The 23,280-nt window shown below is 38.7% G+C and overlaps 1 protein-coding gene across 2 annotated transcripts in view; it reads left to right on the top strand.

Moving 5' to 3' along the window:
* The window catches only part of LOC132183765 (phenylalanine--tRNA ligase beta subunit, cytoplasmic), a 51,948-nt gene extending 34,860 nt beyond the window's left edge, over nt 1-17,088 (top strand). The window contains exons 12-20 of one of the 2 annotated variants that reach the window (XM_088518105.1): nt 1,471-1,596; nt 1,710-1,844; nt 1,993-2,127; nt 3,781-3,855; nt 11,948-12,055; nt 13,559-13,648; nt 13,742-13,825; nt 16,559-16,649; nt 16,801-17,088. In XM_088518105.1, the coding sequence (XP_088374231.1) occupies nt 1,471-1,596; nt 1,710-1,844; nt 1,993-2,127; nt 3,781-3,855; nt 11,948-12,055; nt 13,559-13,648; nt 13,742-13,825; nt 16,559-16,627 (822 nt within the window). In that variant the 3' untranslated portion in view covers nt 16,628-16,649; nt 16,801-17,088. The other variant, XM_088518106.1, reaches the window with a different exon arrangement.
* Nucleotides 17,089-23,280: the final 6,192 nt, after the last annotated feature.

Genomic DNA, 23,280 nt, shown 5'->3' with positions numbered 1-23,280 from the left:
TAGCTCCTTTAGTAATTAGTTTTTCTGATTTCCTTTTTCATTTCTCTCTCTCTTAGGCGCTCTTTTTTATACTTCTCGTTTATATGGGTTGCGCCCCTCTGCGCTTTTGATATATAAATTTTTACTTATATATATATATATATATATATATATATATATATATAAAGTTTGAAGTGTCAAAAGTTTGAAATTAGGAGTAGGATAAGTGGAAAGCTGAATCTGGTTGTGAATTGAAATTTCTGGAATAGGTGAAGATATTGAAAGAAGGAAGGTGTAGGCTAAGTGAGAAGAAAAAAAGGCAGTAGAGGAAAGAAGCACAGGGCAATAATGCCTTGAACAAACCATAATACTTAAAATTCACCATTCAAAGTCAATTTTTGTACTTTAAAAAATCATGTTCTTTTTTGTTTGAGTACTAGGGGGTTATGTTTATAGACTCTTGAACTCCTTCCTTTTTGTTAGAACTGTGACTTTTAATAATGTGGATACCAAGAGATATAGACTTGGAACCACGGGGCAATAATGCCTTGAACAAACCATAATACTTAAAATTCACTATTCAAAGTCAATTTTTGTACTTTAAAAAATCATATTCTTTTTTGTTTGAGTACTAGGGGGTTATGTTTATAGACTCTTGAACTCCTTCCTTTTTGTTAGAACTGTGACTTTTAATAATGTGGATACTAAGAGATATAGACTTGGACTAATAAACCAAGCTTATGTCGGTATATACAATCCCAGTAACATTAACTTGGTTCACTGTCTCTGATTTTTCATTTTATATTCTTCTCAGTAATTGTTTCCTATAACTGCCAGTTTGTACAACTGATCAACATATAATTAATAATAAAATTCTTCCTTTGAAATGGCTAACTATTTTGGTAGCAGTGAAGAAGTAGAAAGGGTGGAGAGGGGGAGGAGGAAAGAGAGAGCTGTCCACCTCTCCTGCATGTTGTTTGGTTAACAGGAGAAGGAATGATGCAAGGGAAATGCTGGATGAGGATAAGACCAAAATTTATTCCCTCATATCACGCTTTTCCGTTTTTCTAGAAAAGAAACTTGGGGCGCCTCACGCTTTTAATGATATCTCGATTTATTATCAAAAAAAGTAAAGAAAGGCTCTCACCCCTCCTGCCTTCCAATCTGTCCAATTGTAGATGGATTGGAAATGGTGGGGTCCATGGGATTTATCCTCTCCATTCACATCCCCCCTAATCGCACAGGGACTCTTGCCCCCTCTCTTCTTCCTCCCACCCTATTAGGCCACCACTCTCCCTTCAAACATAGAATTAGATTAGCGGTCTTATACGTAGGCTATCAAGTTGCAATGTAGACACTTTATATTTGTTTATTTTAGTGAAAGTAACTGAAGCATATGTAATGGCTGGGCTGTTTTTTTTTTCTTTTCTTTTCTTTTTTATTTTTATTTTTTTTAGCATTGGCTTCTCACTGTATTTATCTATCCTTCAGGTCACTAGTTTGTTAAATCGGATGCAATTGCGTGCTGAGCAGTCTGTATCAGGTGATAACTCCACTATTAATGTATCTGTACCCCCTGCTAGAAGTGATGTTCTTCATCCATGTGATGTTATGGAGGTATTGATAGTACTAAGCCTGGTCATTTTACTAATTTGCCTTTCTTCACCGAACATGTTTTGATTGTCACACTTGTATTTTTATTGACAGCGAATGTTTTTTTTATTGCTTAGGATGTTGCTATTGCTTATGGCTACAACAATATTAAGGATATTGCAGTGGCTAAGGGTTACAATATTTCAAAGGGAAGGGCTGTGACTTTGAAGCCACTGCGCTTGGAAGAGTTTAGTCATCTTATCAGATTGGAGGTATAGAGCAGAGGATCCTCATATGTATATTCAAGTGAAAAAAGCTGATTGTTGCAACTTTTTTTTTGATTATTACTTCTATTCTGTCTATACTATTTCTACTGCATTCTATTTGTTTAAGTTTTGTTCTTTTCTATTTTCCTATTAGATGGCAATGTGTGGGTTTACAGAAGTCTTGTCATTCATTTTGTGCTCGCTTGGTGATAATTTTGCAATGTTAAATCATGAAGACGACGAATCAACTGCAGTAATTATTGAAAATCCTCGTTCCTCTGAAAATGAGGTTTGTATCCTGAATCTTTATACTCTTGACTGTGGGATTTTTTTTTTTTTTGTTTTCCCTCTTATTGGTAATTTTATGGAAGGATTTGTTCCTTGTATATGATTGTTGTAACTCCTGTCAATTTGTTTCTTCGTTTTCAACTATTATCTTTTTTCATTTTATATGTTTCCTTACTCAGTTTAGGTTCTCTTGAGTTTGTCCTTGAGTCTCTCTCTCTCTTTGACATGTTCACTTTCTCTTACGTCTTTTTGAAAGGTTCTCCTTTTCTGTTTTTAGAATTATTCTTTTTATTCTCTCTTTGTTTTGAATGAAGACTTAAAAACACATTTCATGAACTCCTACATTTCTTTTATAAGCCTGCTATATTTTTGTCATATTTCTTCCCTTTTCCCTTTTTGTTTTTTTAACTGTTTGTGTCACCTATTGTTGATTGTTTAGCTGTTCCTTCAGTTCTACATCAGACCTTTATTTACTATATTGAAGCACAAAATTCATATAAGATTGATACTTTTCTTGATAAAAATTGCTTATCTTTACATCATCTTTTGTTAAACTCACCATTGGATGTGAGTTTCCAATGGATTTACATCTTTCCTTAATGGTAATTTTTTGATGTAGAGAGTAATAGCTCTGGTTGGTTGCAGTTCAAGAATTCTTGTTTGGGCAGTTCTTATCATCCATGTATAATGTTTTGATCTAAGATTTCAATTGTTCCATGTTTCAGCAGTAGTATATTGTTCCACGAATCTATCGTGCTATTTATGCATTCCATACGAACAAAGCTAATTGGGGCTGGTAGCTAACCTTTCCACACAACTCTTCAAATTAGAGTTTTAACATTTTATTTGGAAACATTTTTCTTTTTGTGTGGCATGGTTTTCTATGCCCAACCAATACAATATTTATGATTCATCACATGCACGACATGCATGAATTGAATAAGGAGTAGTTCATGCCAACTTAGTAATGAATGGTGTGTAAGCAGAATTAAGTTGTTTGGTTAGCAAGATGGTCCGTGTCTCAATAAGTTGCTATTGAAGTTGCTCTCCTGATTTGCACCCCCATGTATTTCCATCTTGTCATTGAAGTGCATGCATATGTTTTTTTCCTTGAAGTGTGTGTCTAGGCTTGGTATTTTGTCTACCTACATTTCTAAGGTGAAGATTTGCTCCCTCTTAGTTTATGTGATTTTAGCTGGCTGTTCTTATTCTTATCTCATGTCATTCTCTTGAGATTTCTAATGTGCTAGCTAAACATAAAAAATAAAATAAAAAATAAATAACACATGATGCATGTGTTAGAAAAGAACTTTGGAAGAGATGAAGTCTTTATTTTTGAACACTTTGTATCTTTGGACATCAGCTTATGTTTTTCCTGTGTGATTAGTTACCATACTTTTCTTATTATTTTTGCCTCTGCTAGTTAGTTGGCTTCTCTTATATACTTTTTGTGTGCATGAGAGACACCTTACACGTTTAATAAAATCTCGATTACTTATATAAAAAATTAAAAATTTAAAAAAAAAAAAAAATTATTCTTTTTGTTTTCTCTATTTATTTTCTGAAGATTAGTTAGAAAGAAAAAAAAATATTATTAATTTTTTTTTGTCTGTTTATTTTTCTGGAATTTTGACACATTCCTCCATTTCCACAGACTGCTCGTACCAGTCTTATGTCTGGTATATTGAAAACTGTTGGACAGAACAAAGCCCATCCAAAGCCCATAAAGGTACAATGTAGTTCTTCAATAGACCATATATTTTTCTGTGGGTCAGTATGCCTGTGTTTCTGTTGTTAGATAATAATATTTATCTTCTATTATATTGGTAGAGTTATGAGGATATAGGTTTACTATGTCTGAGGTGTGCACAGTATTTAATTCAGTTGGGTCATTATTCTTAGTTGTAGTGCTCTCATGTAGGCTTATGTTGTTTCATTGTGTCATTAATAATTAGAACATTTGTGAATTTTTGGATTGAATTTAAGATTTTTTTTTTATAAGTAATTCAATCTCATTAGAAAGCATAAAGAGGCACAACCCAAGTACACTGAGTATATGCAAGAGACACAGACACTCACTTAGGGGGAGAAAAAAAAACACAAATTTCAAAAAAATCCAGAAATTAGAAGAGCGGGAATTATGTTCTCTCTAGATGCAGCACATCTCACAAAGTGGGGCCATCTTCTAGGCTTCCAAATTGCGGTGACTACCAAACTGGCCTTTTAACTCTCCAATAACTCCACCTGTTGGGGCGTTACCCTCTTTTTGGTGTAATCAATTTATTTATTTTTTGGTGAACATGCTAGATAGCTTATAGTTTTTTCAGAATCATTTTTTGATAAGTAATAATGCATTAAGAGCGCAGAGGGGCGCAACCCTAGTACACAGGAAGTATACAAGAGAGCGACTAAGTAGGGGAGAAAGAAGAAGAGAACAAAAAGAGAAAATCAGAAAAATCAATCACTAAAGGAGCAAGCCATCCTGCTGTCCATGTGAATAAAGTGTACAAAAAGAAGTGAATAAGATCCTCTAGGTTCCTCGACAAATCCTCGAAGCATCTCGCATTCCTTTCCTTCCAAAGACACCATAGAAGACACAAGGGAGCCATCTTCCAAACCACCGCACTACTAGTTCTACCTCCCGCCCACCAACTGGCAAACATCTCCATGACGCTTCTAGGCATAACCCAACTCAAGTTAAAGCGGGAGAAGATGACCTCCCACAACTTGCGCGCGACCCCACAATGAAGGAAGAGATGATCCACAGACTCCCCATCCACCTCACACATGCAACAACGATTAACCACAACAATACCTCTCTTCCGAACATTATCCAGAGTGAGAGATTTCCCAAGAGCGGCCGACCAAGCAAAAAACGCCACTCGCAAAGGAGCCTTAGTACGCCAAATCCTTCTCCAAGGGAACTGATTAGGCTCCTTAAGGGCAAGCCTCCTGTAGAAAGTGCGGACCTCAAACTTCTCTTTCCTTGAAGGAATCCACCACATACGGTCAACCCCTTCCCCCCGGATCGGAGACGAATACAAGAGTGAGAAGAAAGAGGCTAAGGCCAACTCCTCCCAATCATGGATACTACGGGTAAAAGTAACGTTCCAGTGCACCATCCCATTTACACACTCCCGGATGTCCGCAATGGAGGCATCCTTGTTGCGAGCTATATTAAAAAGGCCCGGAAAAGCATCTTTGAGGGGCGTCTCGCCACACCAACAATCCTCCCAAAATTTGACCTTCCCCCCCAAACCGGGAACTAATCTGAAGTGGCACCGAAACGACCTCCAAACCCCACAAATGTATTTCCATAGCCCCACCCCATGCGTTCCACGAGGAACATTTGAACGCCAACCACCCCAAACCACCCCATACTTAGCCACCAAGATACTTCTCCACCAAGCTTCTTCTTCATTTGCAAATCTCCATAACCATTTCCCCAAGAGGGCTTGGTTGAAAAGGCGCAAGCTCCGAATCCCTAGACCTCCCTCAGAAATCGGAGAGCAAACCTCGTGCCAACTGACCAAATGGAATTTGGGTTCATCCTTGAAACCTCCCCATAAAAAATCCCGTTGAATCTTCTCAATACGGTTCGCCACGGAGATAGGAATGGGAAACAGGGACAAAAGATAGGTGGGCAAGTTGGATAAGGTGCTCTTGATGAGAGTGAGCCTCGCCCCCTTGGACAAATAAGAACGCTTCCACGAGGCCAACCTTCTAGCAATTTTCTCCACCATATCATCCCAAACAGCCAACTGCTTAAAGGAAGCCCCTAACGGAAGACCCAAATACTTCAAGGGAAGCGAGCTAATGCCACAGCCCAAGACGCCGGCCAGCTCATCCGTCTCAACTGAATCTCCGACTGGGACCAAAACAGACTTGGCCCGATTAATCTTTAGCCCGGAAACCGCCTCAAAGCCTATACTGAGAGCTTTAATAAATCTAACATGTTCCGGTTCTGCCCTACAAAACACCAAAGTATCGTCGGCAAAAAGAAGGTGGGAGATCGACACCCGCTCATGCTCCCTGGCACCCACATAGAACCCATTGATGAAACCCCTACTGATGGAGGCATTAATCATCCTACTAAAAGCCTCCATGACCAAGATAAACAAAAAAGGCGATAGAGGGTCACCTTGTCTAACCCCACGCGAGCTCACAAAGAAACCGGAGGGCGAACCATTGATCAACACCGAGAACCGCACGGACGAGATGCAATGCTCAATCCAAGAGCACCATTTGTCGCCGAATCCACACCTTAATAGATAGAGTAGAAACTTCCAGTTCATATGATCGTAAGCCTTCTCCATATCCAACTTACACAAGAGGCCGGGGTCCCCGGATCTGAGACGGCTGTCCAGGCATTCATTGGCAATAAGCACCGAATCCAAAATATGTCTACCTTTGACAAAAGCGTTTTGCGGATTGGATATGACTCGGTTCATGACTCCCCGCATTCTGTTGGCTAAGACCTTCGCAATTATCTTATAAATCCCTCCCACAAGACTAATAGGACGGGAGTCCTTCAAATCGGAAGCCCCATGCGACTTCGGAATGAGAGCAATGAAAGTAGCATTGAGGCTTTTTTCGAACTTACCTCGATCATAGAACTCCCCAAAAACAGCCATGACGTCCTTTTTGATCACCTCCCAACAATCCTGAAAGAAAGCCATAGAAAAACCATCCGGGCCTGGAGCCTTGTCCCTATCCATTTTTTTGACCACCTCCCACACCTCCCTCTCCTCAAAAGAAACTTCTAGGCTAGAAGACTCTTCCTCCTCCAACCTATCAAATTGAAGATTGTCCAACCTTGGTCTCCAACTTAGGGTCTCTGTGAAAAGAGACTCATAAAAGCGAGTAATATGAATACTAATAGCCTCTTGATTAGAGGTAGTAGTTCCATGAATGTTCAAAGACTCAATATAGTTCTGTCTACGGTTGGCATTAGCGATCCGATGGAAGAATTTTGTACACTTGTCGCCCTCTTTCAACCAACGGATTCTTGATTTTTGTCTCCAACTAATTTCTTCTTGGAGGAGAGAGATTTCTAACTCCCTAGCGAGCACCTTTTTCTTCTCAATCTCTTCCGCGGATAACCCTCTTTCTTCCTCCACCCTATCTATAGCTTTGAGATCTTCCATACGATCCTTGATCCGAACCCCCACATTGCCAAAATCTTGCGTATTCCATCTCCTTAAATCCCACTTTAGAGCTTGCAACTTCTTTGAAAGGATGAAACTCGGCGTACCCTGAAAATGATACGAGTCCCACCAGTTGCGCACTTTGTCCACAAATCCCTCCACTCTAAGCCACATATTCTCAAACTTGAAAGGCCTTTTACCACCCTCATGAGAGCTACAATCCAAAATAATAGGAGCATGATCGGAACAAACCCGAAGCAACCTCTTTTGGCGCAAGTCCGGGTGGCGGACTTCCCAATCCGGGGTCACAAGAAAGCGATCAAGCCTAGACCAAGAATTATTGTTTGACCAAGTAGAAATACCCCCCACTAAGGGAAGGTCCATGAGGCCCTGATCCGAGATGAATTCGCCAAAATTCCTCATAGCCGACCGAGAATGAGCTCCCCTAGACCTTTCACTAGAATAAAGAGTGACATTGAAGTCCCCACCAATACACCACGGGACGTCCCAGCAACTCATAATCCCTGCCAATTCCTCCCAAAGTAAACGCCTAGCAATAGCTCTGTTAGGTCCATAAACCCCCGCAAACGCCCACTCGAAACCATCCTCAATATTCTTGAAAGAACAAGCCGCCACATGCCTTCCCAACGCTATATCTACCTTCTCCACAGCTCTCTTGTCCCACATGAGCAATATACCCCCCGAAGCCCCAATGGAAGGAACAAAACACCACTCCACATACGGGCAACCCCATAAGCTCCTCACTAAATTATACGAAAAGAACTCCATCTTAGTCTCTTGGAAACAAACAACATCAGCCTTCCAACTTCTAAGCAAATTTCTAACCCTCAACCTTTTATCCCTCTCATTCAAACCTCTCACATTCCATGAAAGAATTTTCAGCTTCATGATTTAACTCGACTGACCCTCCCCTTATTTCTTTCCCTTGATGAATGCTCCAGAAAATTTACAGAGGACTGCAAATTAATAAGCTCCCTCTTGCCTTTTTTGACAATAGGAGTGCCCACTGCCCTCTCCACTTCTTTGCCTCTGTTGTCAGCCATAAGCCCCCCAATGGTCTCCTCAAGCTTACCTTCCTCACCATCACAAGTTAGGCCAACTTCCTTACAAGCCTGAATGATAAAAAATTTCTCCTGCACCTCCAATTGTGTCTCCTGAATAGAATCTGGGACAAAAGACTCTTGATTGCTAGAACTCACCTCTTCTGTAGGAGCTCCAACCATATTATCCGCCTGTGATATGCCACACCCCATCTCCTTACCCAGAAGACCCTTCCCAGAATCACCCTGACACCCTCCCAAACCAACCTTCTCACCGACACTGGTAGCAGGCCCAGAGAGTTCCGGAGACACCCCACTGCTGGGGGGCTTACCCAGAATCCCAGAAACAGCGACCCCCAAGACCCCCTTACGATCACCTTGGTCGACCAGCCCCTTCTCCAGAGTGGATAGAGGCCCCTGCCACTTCATCGGGGAAGCCATCGACACTGTAAACTCAGCCAAGGAGTCCGCCTTAGCTGTATCACCCAATGTGTCGACCCTTGTCGGACTCGCCGCCCCCTCACTGAACACATCTTCCTTAGTCGGCACCTCTGCCGGAGAAGTGGTTGCTAACTCCAGGGCCGAAGCAACCTCCCTGTCGCAGGACAACAACCTCTCCACAGAATGGGCGTAGATACCGGCGACACCCACCAAAGACTTTGGGTCTCCCTTCAAACAGTCCAGCTCACCGGCCGGAGGCGCCGAAACTTGATCACTGGACACGACCTCTGTCGGCGCCTCTGCCGGAGACGAAGCGCCAGTTTGCGCGATAGACCCGGCATGGAGCACCCTGTCGCGAGACATCGGCCTAATCTCGGGACTACCGGCGAGGTCCACCGGAGCGAGAAGTCCACCCGACGAACACTCCGGCATGTCCACCAGCTTCGCACCACCCTTCGAGGCCTCCCCTTGCTCCACGGGCCGAACAGCTTTTCTCCTGAAATAAGTCTTAACCGGATGGTATCTCTTACCATGGTTGGGCCTACCCCAGAAGACCTTCCTGGGCTGGGCTATTTCCCCTCCTGCTAGCCCATAAGCTCCCGAACCCCCAGGCCTAGGTAGAGCACTCAGGCCTTCCACAAAACTGATAGTCCTCTCCAATCTGTCGAGCCCCACGTCCACCTCGCCTCTCAGTCTTACCAACGTCTCCTTTGCATTAATTAAGTCTTCTTTAACACGAAACCAGGCTTGCACGACAGGGCTACCTGCCCCCTCCCGTCCCTTCGCCTGATCAGCTCCGCAAACCGAGACTGGCAGGCTCGTCGTGGTGATCAACCTGCTCGCCTGAACCGGAAACCTGCTCCCCGGAGCTCCGCCGAGAAGACCCAGTGTCTCCCCTGCCTTTGGATTGCTCGTTCCCTCCCCATACAAACTCTGATTCATCTTCAGACCCTCCATACCGCCCCTGTCCGACCTCCCTGCGGCTAGGGACTCAAGCAGACCCTCCTCCTGAGTATCCGAAAGCTGGTCTTGCTTATTCTTCCCTATAGAAACCTCCTTCAACCACCTTGGGACCCTGGCAATTGGCTCAGTGAAGGTATCGAAGCAGTCCTCTGTCCTCTGCAGCGATGACCCCATAACTTCCGCGTAGCTCCTCCTTCTCCCCCCTACATCATTTTTCTTAATAACTTCCCTAACCTCCCTAGGCTCACACAAGGAAAGCTTGGCGAAGTGCACCTCCGTAATGAGACGTTTCCATCCTTAACCATGACGTCCTTCTGGTATAAAGACCGAGCCACTCCTATGCCTCCCATCAAATTCTTCAATTGTCAGGAACCTCCCATGTCTGTTAGCACATTTCTGTGCAATTATCCGTGGATACCTTGCTCTGGATTGGTCCCAAAAAACCTCTGAGGAATCCACTGCCACCAGGTCCTCAACAATTCGTGCCAACCACACCACCTCATCCTTGTGCAAGAAGATGGTTTTTTGTTTCCTATTGCCTCTTTCGAATATTCTCACCCCTGAAACCCCACTCTTAATCAGAAATTCGAAAGTTTTGGACTCCACATTCCACTTTCTCGAAGTAGCCATACCGCTCCCTAGATCACCAACAAAAAACTAGACCCCCAACCAGTAACCACGCGCCACCTACGCGCCTAAAATCAGGCGAGGTTGGAATAGAGAGAAGAGAGAGAAGAGAGCATCACTCAAAGTTAGAACCATATGCATCTTAGACCAATATCATAGGTGGCCAGTAGAAGTAATTGTTCAATTTAGGGGTGTTAAAATGATTGGTGTTTTCTTTATATTGGTAACTAGGGTTTCTAGGTTCTTTATTGAAGTAAGGGTGGTAATATTATCAGGTCAGATCAAAGATGATTTTTTTGTTTGTTTTTTTTTGCTACTACTAGTTAGGTGGCTTCTCTTGTATACTTCTTGTGTACTTGGGGGCGCCTTACACTTTTAATGATATCTTGATTACTCATAAAAAAAATGCAAAAATAAAAATAAAGGAAAGAGGAAACATTTGTTATAAAAAATATATTATTAGGCCACATCTTTCATTCTTCAATTAATAGATTGGAATTAAATTATTTCTAGTGATTTTTCTTGCAGATTTAAGGCTATGATGTCTTTCTATAGTTATCTTTTAATTTTGCTCTATTTTGTGTATTTGTTGCATGGGAAAGGCTTTTCAAAAAAAATTTAGGTGGTTGCTTTTGTATACTTCCTGTGTACGTGGAGTGCTTTACGCTTTTAATAATATCTCGATTACTTATTTATTTATTTATTTTTTAAAAAAAAAGAGAAAACATTAGTTTTTTTTATTAAAAAAAAGAAAGAGAAACTTCACTTATGCCCTTTGAACTTCCGTCATTTTTGCAATTACCCCGAAAGTTAAAAACTATCTATTTAATGTATCAAACTTCCAATTTTTTGCTATGTCACCCACCTGTTAGGTTTTTCCGTTAAATCCTGTCAAAATTACTAAAATTCCCTCCATTTGTTTTTGAAAAAAAAAAAAATGGAAGGATTCAAACGTTGGTTAAGATTTAATGAAATCTTCAAAAATACCCGCACTTGAATCTTTGCAATTTTTTATATTTTATTTTTATAAAAAATTGAGGTATTTTGAGAATTTTGACAGGATTTACGGTAAAAGCTAGCAGAGGGGTGACATTGCAAAAAATTAGAAGTTTGATCTATTAAATTGAGAGTTTTTGAACTTTATTGGGGTAATTGCAAAAGTGATGAAAGTTGGGGGGGTTAAGTGAAGTTTCTCCAAAAAAGGGTCGCATCTTTCATTAGTTAATACCTTCAATTAATAGATTAGTATTAAATTATTTATAGTGATTTTTCTTGCAGATTAAATCTATGACATCTTTTGATAGTTATCTTTTATTTTTGGTCTCTATTTTACGGCTTTGTTGCACAGGAGAGATGGAACTCATGGGAAAACTTTTTCAATAAGCTCTCTCTCTCTCTCTCTCTCTCTCTCTCTCTCTCTCTCTCTCTGCACGCTATTTATGGATTTTGAACGATGATCTCTGTTGTCAGTATTTATATTTATAGGCTTAATTTTTTGTATTTTATTACGCATCTAATATTTTCCCTGCATTCACGTTTTGTAATTTTTGGAAAGTTCCCCCTTTTATAATTTTGCCTCTAGATTTTTGAAGTGGGTGACGTAGTGCTGTTGGATGAGACAAAAGATGTGGGTGCAACAAATCGTCGCCAACTTGCTGCTCTATATTGTGGTGCTACTGCAGGATATGAGGTACATTCATCTCATTGTACTCAATTTGGTTATCATGTTCAATATCAAGTTGTGAGAAAGAGTTAGTCTCACACCATTTTATCTTTTATAACTCATCATAGTTTGTTTCCATATATTGTTTGACAACTTGCTTTAGTTGTAATTTATAGATTTTAATTTGTAGTGTTGTTGATCATCAAGACTCTGTTTGAACACAAATTTTGAGTGTTTAAACGGAGTATTGGTCAAGCCACTTTCCAAAATCAAGAATATGATTTAGCTAACAATCTGCTTTGGTACTAGAAAAATCTCAAAAGTTTGTAGACATGTCTAGACCCATTTTACCCCTGTTGCTATTGTCAAACCATTCAAATCACTAGATCATGCCTACTTATGATAATCAACTCAACACGACAAATTTAGATGCAAATGCTAAACAAACCCTCTTCCCACTACCCCCCCGCCCCCTAAAAAAAAAAAAGAGAGATGACAAGGCATTAGGACATTGGATGAATAGTGTAATCTATGGTAAGGTAAAAAGTAAGCCTTGCAGTCTCCCCATGTATGGCTTGTTCTCTTGACCCCTCCACTTTTACTAGTTCACTACTTGTCAAAAAAGAAGGATAAAAGAAAAAAAATGTATCGAGTAAATTATCCCAAAAGCTTAAACCGGTAGGAAGAGATAAATTTAATCACTTAGTTATTAAATTTAATCACTTAATCATTACTTTAACACTTCTCCTCATGTATGAGCTCAAACTCTTTTTTAATAGGTGAAGTTCAACACGTAGAATATTTAATTTAAATGGGAGTGAATTGACGTTGTCAAGGTTCGATTCCAAAACCTTTGGCTTTGATACCATGTTAAATTATCAATTATCCTAAAATCTTATGTTGATAAGAAGAGTTAAATCACTTGATCATTATTTTAACACTTCAAAAAGTGGTTGATGCGTACAAGTTATAGAGGATTGTTTGGGCAGAATGAAAGCAGTTGCGTTTGGAAAATTGTCCCTCTTTGGCTTTTACATGGATGCTGCCGAGAGGAATAATTGCTCTTTCAATTGTGTCGAGATGCCTACTTTTAAGCTTCAATCTTTCTTCTGGTCATCCTTATATGAGTAGTCTACTGCTTTTATCAACGCCTTTTTTTTTTTCTTCCTTCTTTTGTAGATTTTATTGATATTTAAACCTAGTTCTCTAATTATATAGGGGAATTTTATTTATAAAGGATGTACACATGAGGTTTCTCCTCTTTTTATAAACATTTTTCATTATTTAACAATCTTTTTGATAGATAAACACAAGTTACACAGAATTAAACATGGGACTTTATCCTCTACCTATTTACTTATGGGATGAGGAAATGTCATTTGATCCAAGAACTGTTGGCTTATGCCAAAAAAAGAAAAGAAAAGAAAAGAATATTTATCCAAAAAATTCTCTTTAAAAAAAGAAGATGATCATTCATGTGTTGCTTGGTAAGTGGTTCCAGTTTTTTACCTATCATCTTATGATTTGCAGATAATTCATGGCTTGGTGGAAAGAATCATGCAAGTGATTGGGCTTGTTCCACCTGATGACAATACATCATACTATCTAAAGCCTTCAGATGTAAGGATTTTCTTCCCCTCCTGCCCATTGCGGTTTATTTGCTATGTATTAGTGCTTGGTGATGATATACACCTGTCTTGATATCTCTTGAAGGAACCTGAGTTTCTTCGGGGAACACAAGCTAGCATCATTTACAAAGGGAAGCAAATAGGAACTTCTGGAATTGTGCACCCTGAGGTAATTATTATTCCTTAAATACTGTTTTTAAGGATTATATAATATGTTTTAATTGCTGTGTAATTCCTCCTTGACTTTATTTATACTAGTAGCTTAAGAGCATGCTTTGAGAGTTGTGGATGTGCTCTTGGTTTGTTAAAATCCTGAACACGTGCACTGCATTGTAGTTTCATGATAAAGTGTTTGCCCCTTCTCACTTGAATTTATTGAAATGTGATTGCCATGTGAATATGTACAGTTCGATTGCTTTGTGTATGGTAAAAATTATTGCACCCAATTCCACAGTGGACATGCCTGTGCGGGGGAATGTTCTGCTTAAATATTACTTTTGACATTAGTTAAGCAATAGCTGCGTGATGTCTGACTTTATTGGCAATATGTCCTCAATCTATCTATGATGGTAATAATCATCTCTTTTGGTTCCCCCCACCCAAGGAGTCTGCATGATCAGTTTCAACTGGCTTTGGGGTTAAATTTTAAGCAGAACCAATGTAATCAGTTTGAAAATTTTCCCAACTGAAACCGACAAATACGCTAGAAACCAAATTAATCTATTGGAAGAAGTTTCAAATTGGTTTTAGTTGGTTTTGTTTCCTGATGAACTCTTTTTTTTTTTTTTTTATAAGTAAAAAGATGTATTAAAGAGCGCAGAGGGGCACAACCCTAGTACACAGGGAGTATATAAAAGAGCGACTAAGAGGAAGAAAAAGAAGAAGAGAACATAAAAAGAAAGTCAGGGAAGCTAATCACTAAGGGCGCTAGCCAACCAACAGTCCAAGTGAAAAGAGTGTACAAGAAAAAGTGGACAAGGTCCTCTATGTTCCTAGATGAGTCCTCGAAATATTTAGCATTTCTCACTCTAGATGCACCACATGAGGCAGAGAGGGACCGTCTTCCACACAATAGCACTACAAGACTTGCCATCCGCCCACCAAGAAGCACACAACTCCTTGGCATAACCAGGCATCACCCATCACAATCCAAACCAAGAGAAAACGGCATTCCACCAAATTCGTGCAACCCAACAATGAAGAAAGAGATGATCAATTGACTCCCCATCTGATTCACACATGCAACAACGATTTACCACTACAATACCTCTCTTCCGAACATTATCCAATGTTAGAGTCTTCCTAAGCACAGCTGTCCAAGCAAAGAAAGCCACTCTTGAAGGAACCTTAGTGCGCCAAATACTTTTCCATGGGAAAGGGATGGGATTTGTAGAAGCAAGAATCCTGTAATAGGATCTTACCTCAAATATGCCTTTCCGAGAAGATATCCACCACATCTTATCCTCCCCTACCCCACTCATCGAATGCGAATACAAGAGCGTGTAGAAAGAGGCCAAGACCTCCACTTCTCAATCATGAACCCTGTGAATGAAAGCCACGTTCCATTGCATAGAGCCATTTAGACGCTCCTTGTTATCCGCAATAGACGCAATTTATTGGTGGCAATATTGAAGAGTCCAGGAAAAGCATCCTTGAGAGACATGTTACTGCACCAGATATCCTCCCAAAACTTGATGTTGGACCCAAGACCAGGGACAAATCTAAAGTGACCCCGGAAAGACCTCCACCCCCTGCAAATATGCTTCCATAACCCCACCCCACGCGGACCACTGGGAGCCCTAGAACGAAAGATTTGAACTCTTAAGATTTGTTTCCTGATGAACTCTTAAGATTTGAAGTTTTCCCATAGTTGTTTACCTTGCAGCCAAGCAAAGATCTAAGCCAACAACAATTAAGCAGAAAATGAGGAGCTCCAAAGGGCCTGTGAGGAATGAGAAAAATACTTATGAATTAGGGATGAAGAGCTGTATGAAACGGGGACAGTTTCATCTTGGCATGAACTGAGGCCAAGACAAAGTAGATCTTAGATTGGAATTTAGGCTGCGGAGATCTGCGGAAACCAACTGGTTGGTCATCTAAGAGAATATGGAGGAATATGAAACGGAGAGGGGAGGATGTAATGGGGGAATTTGAATTTATGTTGGTTAGATTTGTAGGGTGCATGTGTTTTGTTATATATAAATCTGACATATAGTTTTGTTTTCCCGGTTTCGATTAGCTATGATGATTTCCTTGTCAGATTTATATATAACAAAACTATATGTCAGATTTATATATAACAAAACACGCATATATGTTAGATTTGTACGTTTTTCCCCTTCTAGTTAGGTGATCCTCCTTATATACTTTCAGTGTACTTTAGGGTGCCTTACGCTTTTAATAAAGTAAGTTACTTATCAAAAAAAAAAAAAAAAAAATCTGACATATAGTGTTACAACCTATAAACTTTTCTATCTATTATACAGGGGGATTCAATTTGATCGTCTTTAGTCTTGTAAGCATATAAACCCTATGCAGAACCTATATCATTGGTTTTTCATTTTACTCAACTGGGGACGGAAGTGATCTGTGATGTACACCAACTGAAACTGACAATTCAGTTTTGTTCGGTCAATTTATTCAGTTAGATTGGTTTTCTGAACACCACACCCTTAGCCTCGCCCTCCCAGCCGCTCCTTTCCTTTAAAATTTGTAATATTTCTCTTTGCAGATGCTTAAGTCATGTTGTACGATGCATTGCATGTTTTTACATTTGCATTAGGACATTTATCTTGTGCTACTTGAATTAAAGATTTGATGCAATGTGTTGTATCAAATCAAGTTTGGGGACATTTTTAGACGGACAATCAACTTATTTGATTAATATGTTATGTGGCATCAGGTCTTGAGCAAGTTTGACATTCCGGATCCTTGCTCCTATTTTGAACTCAACATTCAGTGCTTTTTGTAGGGTTTGGTTCATAACAGAAGACGTAAGTTTCTTGGATCGTTTCTTCCTTTTGAGTGAACTTATCAAAAAAAAACTTTCTTATTTTGAACATTTATCATATTTGCCTTTTTCTGAATTATATTTAGTAAATTTGATTGTTGTTTGCATTGATTTGTGTTATTCAATAACCACAGGCACATCGGCCGTGCTTCCGATGCTAACTCATTTAGCAGCTCTAACAGCTACGAAGGACAACATCATAGGCATCCCCATAAGCAAAAAACTCGTGCTGTTGACTTTGGAGCCATGCTAGTTGTAGGGAATAATATGAGTTCAGTTGCCAAGATGGGGCGTGATATAGTATAATTTAGATTGGCTGGCATATCAAAAAGGATATTTTCTGTTGTTTTTGCTTTTTGTCTTTTGAATTTCTGCCAAAAGGTATTATGAATCTATGATAGGAGATGCTTTTCTTGAGTGAAGTTTTTATTTCCCAGATTCCAGTTAAAGGGCATTGGCTTTAAGATATCCTATTTTTACAATTTAAGGAAAAATATAAAAAAGCCTCCCAAACTACTAGCCGTTTTCGATTTAGCTCCCTAATGTTTCAAAAGTAATAAAGTAGCCCCCAAACTACCTAACTATTGCATTTTGGCCACTCCGTTAGTCAAAACCGTCAATTTGGACGGAAACTGCAAAACGACGTCGTTTTCTTACGGGTAAAAAAAAAAAAAAAAAAAAAAAAAACTTTGAGAAAAATATAAAAAAACTCTCCAAACTACCAGCCGTTTTCATTTTAACCTCATAATGTTCAGAAAGTGATATAAGTAGCTCCCAACTACCCAGTGGCGGAGCTAGCTATTTTATATTGGGGGTGTCGCTAAAATTGTCTTAAAAATTTTCTTCACCCTAAAAATTTGGTAATTCACACAATATATGTATCACACAAAATATTTATAAAAGTTCATAAATATGTGCTGAAATTGATATATTAAAAATGTAACATGTCGACACTATATAAAAAAGATAAATACAAAAAAAGTGTCTAAAACTGCACTTTACAGTCTCTGGCCATAATCACTCCAAGAAAAAACAAAGGAAATTTGACCAACTACACATCATTGAAATATTACATCAAACATGTGATGTGTGTTAAGTTGAGGGTGTTGTGGGTTTAAAAAAACAAAAAAAAACAAAAAAAAAATTCAATCCTTAGGGGTGCCGTGACACCCCCAAGGTACCATGTGGCTCCACCACTGCAACTACCAAACAGTTGCAATTTGGCTACTTCGTTAGTCATTACTGTCAAATATGATGGAAAATTCAAAACTATGTCGTTTTGACAAGGGTAAGTTACTAAAATGCCTTTTTAGAAAAAAAAAAAAAAAAAAAAAAAAAAAAAAAAAATCATATTAAAACAAGCAAGCAAAATGGTGCCATTTTGCTTAAAATTAGGGTTTCCTTACACTTACCAAAACGACGCCGTTTTGGTAGGTGTTAGGAATTAAAAGAAAAAAGCTTAGACCCCACACAAAAAAAAAACCCCAAGTCCAATTTATCTCTCTCCCCCAAACCGCTTGCCAACACGTCGTTCTATCTTAGGCAACCTTCTCCCTCAAGTGAAAAAAAGGCAACGCCCCTCTCTCTCTCTCTCTCTCTCTCTCAAAAATCGGTTGCCCTTGCTACCACCATCCATCACCGCCGACCACACCATCTAGTGGCTACAAAGCGCCACCGAAAAATTCTTACCCATTGTAGGAATCAAACAAAAAAACCACGTTCGTAGATAAACAACACCGATCCAACAGCTATACCATGAAATACAATAAAAAGATTGATTTATGGGTAAGATTTACAGGCTGCCGGAGATAGAACGACGTGGTGGCTGGCGGTTTTGGGTAGAGAGATAAATTGGGGTTGGGGGTTTTTTCGTGGGTCACCTACGTGGGGTTTAGGGTTTTTTCTTTTAATTCTTAGCACTTACCAAAATGGCGCCGTTTTGATAAGTGTAAGGAAACCATAATTTCAAGCAAAACGGCATTGTTTTGCTTGCTTGTTTTAATATGATTTTTTTTTTCCAAAAAAGGAATTTTGGTAACTTACCCTTGCCAAAACGACGTAGTTTTAAATTTTTCATCATATTTGACAGTAATTACTAACGGAGTGGCCAAATTGCAATTGTTTGGTAGTTTGTGGGTTACTTTATCACTTTCTGAACATTAGGAGGCTAAAATGAAAACGGCTGGTAGTTTGAGGGGCTTTTTTATATTTTTCCCTTTTTTTTTTTTTTTTTTTTTTCATAAAAGGGCATTGTAGTAACTTACCTATAACAAAACAATGTCGTTTTGTAGTTTTCGTCTAAATTGACGGTTTTGACTAACGGAGTGGCCAAAATGCAATAGTTTGATAGTTTGGGAGGCTATTTTATCACTTTTGAAACATTATGGGGCTAAATAAAAAACGATTGGTAGTTTGGGGGGCTTTTTTATATTTTTCCCTACAATTTAACTTTTGAGAAGATTCCATTGCCAACAACAGGTGTCGCCGGTCTTGCATCCTTTACCTTTGACTCATGCTAGTGTTGGTTTCGTAGATTTGGAACATCTTACATTCACAAGCAATTCTAGAAGTCCTTCTTGTGTCATTCTTGTGTCCCTCCAAAAATGAAGTAGCTCTTAAAATCATAATTTGATCAAAATATAATAATGATCAATCACAAGCTCAATGATGATTTTAAGAGCTGAAGGGACATAAGAGTGACATAAGAGGGACTTGTAGCATTACTCTACATTTACTTGTAAAATTAATGAGATGGAAATTGTTAAGGGTTTAATAATAGAGATGTTTTAGGATTAAAATACCTTAGGATAATATGTTATCTTTATAAATAACATTCGAATTAGGTGACATGGGTGTGTCCAACAAGAGTCAATTAACAATGGCCCAAGCTTCAGCCCAAATAAGTCCACAAGCCCAACAGAATGCCAAGGCCAAATTGAAGAAATCCTAATGCAGTCGAGAGAGTTCTAGTGAGTTCAAAAACATCATAGCCATCCATTACTTCATCATTTTGAACACATTCCTAGGTCTAGCTTGAAGTTCAAAATCTTATCTTTTCATCTAAAAATGTTTCAAATCATTTGGAGTCGTGAGCCAAAAGTTATGATGGCTTCAAGTGGAGTGGTTAGCCTTCTCGGGAATATGCATTAAGGTGGCTGTTTGTCCCATTGTCTACTGCTCCACGAATTAATGATTGTTTTATGCCATTATTACTTGTTTAACTTCATTAGATGCTTATTCTATGCTTAGAGGGTTGTTCTAAGCTTATACAATACTTGTGTGTGCAAGTGTAGGTCAGACTAGAGTATTGTGTTAAAAACTAGCCTTTGGCTTTTGAGAGGAGAGTTCTCCTTGTAACTTTGTATTTCTTTGGTGTGAGCCTTAGAGTGGTGAGTGTTCTAGTTCTGTATCTCTTGTTATAATCCTTTGGGTAGTGATATTCTATATTCCTTTGGTGTTATCTATTAGGTGATGAACTTCTATCTGTCATTTGAGTGTGAATTTATGTACTTGTTTTTAATCTCCATTTCTGTCTGTATCATTAGGGATTGAAATTTAAATATTAGAGATAAGTATTATCATTAGAGTAGTTTATTTTACTTGGTCTTTTATTTTCACTATGCACTGTAATTGTCTATTTAAAGACATCAAGCTCATTAATAAATGAAGCAGAATTAATTCCAAACTTTGTGTTTGAAAAATGATTTTTAGGTTATCACAAATTCTAAAAAGTCTAGGCTCTCTTAAAATCTAAGGTTTAGGTTCCCTCATAACTTAAATTCTATCCCTGTTACGTACTAAAAACCTACAATCTCTTCTCATTTACGCTAAAAGAAAACATGCAACAAAGTTTTAGAGGCATGTAGTTGAACCCTCTCCGCTGTCTCGACATGTGAATTTTGTTCGTGTCTACAATATGATCTAAAGAGTCTTAAAATATTGGCATTTGCATGCATGTACCGGCAACCAGTACCGCTACTAAATAAGAGTTGCACTATTAGTTTGATAAATCATTTGCTTTATGCTTCAAATTAATTAGTCTTTCGTAGTTATCAAATAAACAAGTGAATCTCTTGTTTATTTGAAGAACATGGAAGCGAGTGAATCTCTTTGGCCGAGTCTGTTAGATGTATTTTATATAAATAAATAAAATAATTATTTTGAGTATTTCAAATAGTTATGAAATATATTTTTTTTAAGGATTTGGAAGTTACAAAAGAGATTTAAGCATTTGATAGTAATTAATGAGATCTAAGGATTTGGTCGTTACAAAAAAGGTTAATATGAGATCTAAGTATCTGGTGGTGACAAAAGAGATTCCATTAAGTTGGATTTGATGGTTACAAACTTGTGACCGTTAAGTTCAATGGTCCAATTTTCTTTCTATAAAGATGATATTTAAGGGTGTACATGCGGTTTGGGGTGTACATGCAATAAGCGGTTATTGGCTAACATTGCTAACCGCAACCGCTCCGCTTAGGTGGTTAGTGGTTATTCAAACCAATAACTGGTGGTCTTATAACCTTTTTTTTAATGGGCTTTTGGGCTTTTTGAGGTGTTTTGGGTCTTCATTGTGCCTATTTTTGGGGCTTATTTTAAAGAGTTTTGGGTCAAATTGTTCCAAAAAATAATGAATATGATGAAATTCTATTCCTAACTTGTATTTAAAAAGACATCGTTTTGGTGTTAAGGCATTGTTTTAATGTTATATTTTTAATATATATATATAAGGGTTGGCGGTTAACAGTTATTAACTGCTTTTCTATACCTCTAAAATTGCCGATCGCCCCGCCCAAGACAATTAGTGGTTTTTTAGAACCGCCTACCAAAGTAGTTATGCGGTTAGCAGTTGTGAGGTGGTTATAACCGCCCCGTTTGTACACCCTTACTCCCTCTAATATCTTTTGTGCAATCCTCCACAAGGGTGTTTCTTATTATTCTAGACAGTGCTATTATAATTTTTTGGACTTGATTGTATCCTGGAAATGTTTTGTCAAATCCCTTAGAACTAAGAAAGGGGACAAAATATATTTCCAACAATTTAGAACGTATTTAGAATATGGAAGCATTGTCATCAATCAAAGTGATGAATCAAGACTTCATTCGCCATGATCTCTTTGACGACCAAAATTTCATCTGTTGGCAACAAAAGATGTTCTTTCTCACCACTATGAAACTTGCTTATATCCTTGAGGATGATTTGGAGGATATTCCTGAGCCTAGTCCAGAAGACAATGCCGAATTGAAGGAGCAGCAGAGGAAGAGGAAGGAGGATGATTTTCTTTGCAAAGGACATATCCTCAACGCCTTGTCAAATCCCATCTACGATGTGTACCGGATGTCTTCATCGACCAAAGAACTCTGGATGAAAATACAAAATTGAAGAGGCAAGTATTGAAGTTTAAATAATTTCTAATTTTATGGATTTTAAGATGTCTAACAATAACCATGTTTTAACTCTCAAGTTTATGAATTATTGCTTATCATTGGAGACCTTAAAACGATGGGAGTTGAGATTGCTGAACGTTTCTTGGTTGGAGCAATTGCCTTCTTACAAGAAAAAGCTCAAACATGATGGAAGAAAATATTTCTTAGAATCTCTTCAACACCATGTACGCATTGAAGAAGATTATAGGAATATAGATTTAGAAATGATTCTTCTAACGTAAAAACGAAAGTTAATGTCATTCATAGACGTTAACAAGAATATCTAGAAGAAAAAATTTCAGGCCAAGAACGATAACAAGTTCAAGAAATTTGGCCCAAATCCCATACACCAAAACAATAAAAAGAAATAACACTGTTTTGTGTGTGGCAAGCAAGGACATCGCTCCTATCAATGTCAGTATGGGAAAGAAGAAGTGATTGTCGTGAATGAAGACCTCCTTGCGATCACGTGACATTCAAGAGTGGATGGTGGCTTGACACTAGAGCTACTATTCATATCTCCAAGGATAGAAGTATTTTGGGGTAATAATATTCCCCCATGAATTATAACGCATTTTCACTTTGCCCCTATAAACTACCAACTGTGACACCCGACCCCCATAACCACCATTTTGTGCCAAAAACCCCATCTTCCATTAGTCAAAGGCGTTAACTTAGACGGTCAAAGTGATAATGCGTTATAATTCATGAGGGCAAAGTGACAATGCGTTGTACTTCATGGGGTAAAGTGACATTGAATTGTAGTTCATAGGGGTAAAGTGACGGGTAGACCGTCTAAGTTAACGCTTTTGACTAACGGAAGAGACCTTTGATTGATGGAATGCAGGTTTTGAGCACAAAATGGTAGTTCATGGGGGTCGGGTGTCACAATTAGTAGTTCATGTGGGGAAAGTATCAAAGCGTTATAGTTGATGGGAGGAAAAGGTAATTACCCCAAGTATTTTTAAGACTTATGAAGTGATTGATGATGGGACTAAGGTAAAAATGGGTAACAACGTTGGAACCCAAGTCATTGGAAAAGGATCCGTCGTGCTTAAGTTCACATCCGGAAAAGAATTGACTCTTGTGAATGTACTTCATGTCCATGACATGACGAAGAATCTAATTTCCGGTGATCTTATGAACAAGAGAGGTTTCAAGCTTGTACATGAATTGGATAAATTTTT

The sequence above is a fragment of the Corylus avellana genome, chromosome 7 (genome assembly GCF_965113065.1).
Source record: "Corylus avellana chromosome 7, dhCorAvel1.hap1.2, whole genome shotgun sequence".
Lineage (NCBI taxonomy): Eukaryota > Viridiplantae > Streptophyta > Magnoliopsida > Fagales > Betulaceae > Corylus > Corylus avellana.
This window is presented reverse-complemented; position numbering and strand designations above follow the sequence as displayed.